Source organism: Morone saxatilis, unplaced genomic scaffold, assembly GCF_004916995.1.
Source record: "Morone saxatilis isolate NCDOM2014 unplaced genomic scaffold, NCSU_SB_2.0 Contig519, whole genome shotgun sequence".
NCBI classification, from domain to species: Eukaryota; Metazoa; Chordata; class Actinopteri; family Moronidae; genus Morone; species Morone saxatilis.
In genome coordinates this window covers 1-5,008 of record NW_023340117.1, presented here as the reverse complement: position 1 = coordinate 5,008, position 5,008 = coordinate 1, and the positions used below count along the sequence as shown (strand labels likewise).

General features: G+C 52.4%; 1 protein-coding gene across 1 annotated transcript; it reads right to left on the bottom strand.

Moving 5' to 3' along the window:
• Nucleotides 1-1,391: 1,391 nt before the first annotated feature.
• LOC118339643 (histone-lysine N-methyltransferase 2C-like) lies at nt 1,392-4,678 on the bottom strand (the record flags this gene model as incomplete). The annotated part of the gene is made up of 6 exons (XM_035677353.1): nt 1,392-1,487; nt 2,443-2,716; nt 2,838-3,020; nt 3,144-3,404; nt 3,485-4,426; nt 4,502-4,678. Coding segments are annotated over 6 exons (1,933 nt in total), but the record flags the coding sequence as incomplete, so codon positions are not given.
• Between the last annotated feature and the right edge of the window lie 330 nt (nt 4,679-5,008).

Genomic DNA, 5,008 nt, shown 5'->3' with positions numbered 1-5,008 from the left:
TAGAGCGAGAGAGAGAGAGACAGAGTACAGAGAGAGAGAGAAGAGAGACATGAGAGGAGAGAAAGATCAGGAAGACAGAGGACTGAGGAAGAGGAGAGAGACAGAGGACAGAGAGAGAGACAGAGGAGACAGAGAGAGACAGGAGAGAGAGAGAGGAGACAGATGAGAGAGAGAAGGAGACAGGAGAGACAGAGAGAGAGAGAGAACGAGAGGATCGATACGAGAGAGAGACAGAGAGAAAAGAGAGACAAGCAGAGCAGAGAGAGAGAAAGAGAGACATTAGAGAGAGGAGAGAGACAGAAGAGAAGACAGAGAGAGACAGAAGAGAAGAGAGATGAGACGAGAGACAGAGAGAGAGACAGAGAGAGAGAGAACAGACGAGAGACGAGATGAAGAGACAGATGTTTTACCTGAGCTGCAACAGGGGTTTAGGGTTAATCGCTATCTGGTTAACCGGTCTGGTTTAGAGCAGGCAGCCCGAGCCAGAGAGGGAACGCGCTGCCTGATGTTGAGGCCTCATTCCGCCTTCACTTCCTGTTTCACTGCAGAGCGCTTGAAGGAGAGAGAGACCAGGGCAGAGAGATATTGCTTTTTTTTTTGGTATTTCTATATCTTTTTTCATTGATATTTTTTTTTTTTTTTTTTGTTTTGTTTTTTTTTTTTGTGGATTTTTTTGATGAGAGGCGAGTGGAGCGGAGAAAGACAGCAGACAGAGAGAGAGAGAGACACAGAGAGAGGAGAGAAGAAAGAGAGACAGACAAAGAGAGAAGACAGAGGAGAGAGTGGAGAGATGAGAGAGAGAGACACGACAGAGAGAGAGACAGAGAGAGCGAGAGACCAGACAGAGAGAGACGAGTATAATTCGAGCGAATGTCGTCGACTGACTGTTATAACGCGAGCGACGAGAGACAGACAGACAGTCAGGAGAGACGAACAGAACACGGGGAACATGATCGAGGAGAGACAGAGACATGATGAAGAAGAGAAGAGACAGACAGACGACAGACAGACCAGAGAGAGAGAGAGACAAGACAGAGACAGAGAGAGACAGAGGAGAGACAGATGAGAGAGACAGAGACAGAAACAGAGAGAGAAGAGTGAAGGATGAGAAGAGAGACAGACTAATGGGCATGATCGAGAGCAAGAGAAGAGAAGAAGGACAGAACAGGATGAACTAGCGAGAAGAGACAGAACAGGTAGAGCAGCAGGTAAGTGTCTTATTAAACTTTATTTATCTCACTAATACTAAATAAATCATTAACTAAAATAATCAAATAATCATGACAGACCTTCTTCCCCTAGGCGACAGCGCCATTGATGTGTTAATGTAGGCGATCCTCGCAGCGGAGGCGGCTCCAGCTTGGAATGATATAGGAGAGGGTCAGGGGTACCTGCTGACCTCCGTATCACACGTCGCTCTTCAGGAACGAATCGACGGGACGAAAACGTCGAGAGAGCCTGTTGTGCGCTCCGAATACACTGGAACCCTGCGAGAGGGAAACCCACAAAGAGATCAAACTCCCATCAATAACATATCTTCATAATAACTTCTCTTACTTCTAAATATCCTGATGCTCTATCCTTGGTTGTGTGTGGTGGGGTGGTAGGTCGTAGAGCAATAGGGAGGCTGGGACGTCTACAGTCTTAGAGCGTAAGTTTAAAAGCCCAGTAGCCTCCCCCTTCTGCTTCAACACTATATCCTGGAGAGAACAAACATTAACTCATAGAAAATTAAGTATGTTTTCATTATTTAAATTATTAACAAAGTATAAATATAACTTTTATATTAACATTATTTATGTTATATAATATAATAAGTAAGATCGTATTATATAACTATTTCATATTAAAGATAGATACGATTAGATATAATTTCAACATCTCATCCTTTCTCAACCATCCGTTGCTCCGCTTGATGTCCTATTCTGGAACCAGCATCTCTGTTGTGCTAAGCCGTTTCACCAGTTTTCTGCCTCACGAGCAGGGGGCGGGGTTGGTGGCAGAGAATCGCCGGGGTGGTGTGGGGGGGTCTTTACTTATGTACTAATTACTGGGGACAAGATGTAAAAAAAAACATGTATTAGTATCACTGGCTCGCTACACTACCCGGCTGTATGAGCTGCGACTACCGCCGATATGAGCGCACTAACCCGCCGTCATGAGCATGCACTACCCCGCCGTCATGAGCAGCTTGCCACTACACGCCTGTATGAGCTGCATACCCGCAGTATGAAGCTGCTAACTACCCGCCGTATGAAGCCTGCAATCTACCCCGCCGTATGAGCAGCTGCACTACCGCTGTACTGAGGGCTGCAGCTACCCGCCGTATGAGCAGCTGCATTTAACCCGCCGTATGACTGCAACTACCCGCCGTATGAGGCTTCAACTACCACGGCCGTATGAGCTTGCTGCCACTACCCGCTGTATGAGCTCGCTACTAACCCGCAGTATGAGCTGCATCTACCCTCCGTATGAGCTGCACTACCCGCCGTATGAGCTGCTGCACTAGCTGCTGCACTACCCGCTGTATGAGCTGCCGTATGAGCTGCACTACCTTGTATATAAGCTGGGAGTAGTAGTCGGTGACTCCATCCAGGCAGGCGTTTCCGAAGGAGCCGGTGAGTCTGGAGTCTCTGCCCAGAGAGGAGCTGCCGTACGGGGGGAACAGACTCAGGTCCACCCCCAGAACCGGCTCCATGAGGGGCAGCACAGACAGCTGGGGGAGAGGGGGGGGGGACTGATAATTAATCAGCTATTCTAACAATCAATGAATCACGTCACTGTTTAAAAGACAACAGAGACCGACGAGGAAGAGCAGGGAGGTGCTGTCGGTCTACCTGTGTGAGGTGAGTCAGCTGGTCCAAGGAGGTGGTGGAGGAGTGAAGCGTCTTCTCCTCTTCCTCTTTCTTCCTCCTCTTGTTTTTAGGAGGAGCTCGGTCTTTCTCCGGCCGAGCTGGTCTCTTGCAACGCTGAGTCGTCTTCTTCCTGCCGGAGGAGTCCAGGAGGTCTGGACTGTTCACCTGGAGGACAGAGGTAACCGTGGTAACAGGAGGTTCACTGACTGAAAGCTTTAAACTGTGTGGAGGAGAACTTCCTACAGAGAGCTCACTGTTCACGTCTTTCAACGTTAACCCCCTCCTCACCATGTTGCCATGGGAACCAGGTCTGTCCTCCTCCTCGGACCGGGCGCTCTCATTGGACAGCTGGCGGCGGGCGGAGGGCGGGGCTTGGCCGGTGGGCGATGGCGTGGCGGCCGGCGACGTCTTGTCCTTCAGCAGGTGTCTGAGCAGCTCCTTCCCTCCGTCTCCCCCATGGAGAGGAGAGGGGGAGGAAAATCCCCCAACTCCACCGTCTTCCATCTTCACCACGCCTCCCCCACACGCACCTCCCTCCTCACGCTCCTCCTGCAGGGAGCACGAGGACACAATACTCAGACCCTGAGCTGACACACAAACATGATTATTGATTCTGTCTGACCTCTGACCTTGACCTCCAGACGAGCTGCAGACGGGGGACCTCTCAGAGACTCCATGCCCAGGACGGAGCCTCTCTGCTGGGCTGCAGAGAGGACGGACAGCTGCCTCTCCAACTCCGAGGACGGAGCCAGAGCGCAGAGGGAGGAGCTTAGAGAGAAGGAGAGATCTGATTGGTCCATGCTGCCCCGAGTGGGCGTGGAGCAGGAAGTGTCTGAGACAGCAGGAGTGGGCGGAGCTGTGATGTCATCAGAGTACGAGGACAGCGGCGTCCTGGCTCCTCCTCCACCATCGTCCCCGTCCCTCTTCCTGCTCCGCTTCTTCTTTGGTTTGTCGTCAGGGATGATGTCAGAGTAGAGCTGGGCGAGGGAGGCGGGGCCAGAGGAGGAGCAGGGGAAGGAGGGGGGAAAGGGGGTAGAGGGGGAGGAAGAGGAGGAGTCGTGTCCGTACCGATGAGCCTGACCAGGATTGGAGGGGGTCATTCCTGCCGGTCGTACCGGTCCCTGGGCCCCCGGGGGCCCGGTGTGGCCTGAGAACCTGGGTCTGGGTTGGAAGTTGGAAGGACCCAGATCCACGATGCCGTGCTCAGCTGTGGCCCCAGACTGCAGACCTGGAGCCGGATGAGGTCCCGGGTGCAGGGGTCCTCCTGGGAAGCCCTGGTGGAGGCCTGCCTGTTGGGGGAATGACGCCCCCGTCTGGCCCTGGTGCTGTGGGGCAGGTCTGGAGGCCGGGGGGGACTGGAGGAAGTCCTGAGGCAGTTCAGAACTGAAGAAAGGCATCTGGGAGAGACCGTCCCCTCCTGAGACAGGTGCTGACCCAGCAGGACCCCCAGGTCCCGGTGTCTGCCCGACTCGAGCCCCCGACGGAGCTCCGGCTCCAGGACCCATTGAGGCTCCCAGGAGGCCTTGCTGCTCCAGCTCCAGTCTCTGCTGCAAGGCTCGATGGCGCTCCACCTGGAGGAGGACCGAAGAGATTAGAGGAGTGTTTGTGTGTGCGGTCCTCTGGCTGCTGGCAGCGGGGACGTTTACCTCCTGCATGAGCTGAACTCTCTGCCTCTCCTGCTGCTCCCTCAGCCTCTCCCTCCTCTCCCTCTCCTGGAAACCCTCGCTGAACGGGTTGTTGTCATCAAAGTTCACCTGCAGGTCATCGAGACAGAAATCTGTCAGCTCCACTTTATCTACAGTAACGACCTCTGTGGCTGTATCCTACTTTAACCTTTCAAAATAAAGGACAAACACATTCCTGAATTCTGGAGTCAGATCCCTGTTGATCCATGTTACCATCCACTGTTTAGATCTTGGTGCTTTTAGCTCGAGATTTGAACCGGATGAAGGATTTTAGGATTTTAAGTTATCAGAAAAACAAGCTGAGCTAACGTTAGCATTAGCCTCTTGTCAACATGATCTTTGTTTTATAAAATATTTCTGAACACACAAGAACACCGTACCAGCAGGTGGCGCTAAAGTCAACGACACACAGCGGTGTTCTAGGAAATACCAACGGTCCTAAACGGTTCAGGCAGCGACAGGAGAGGA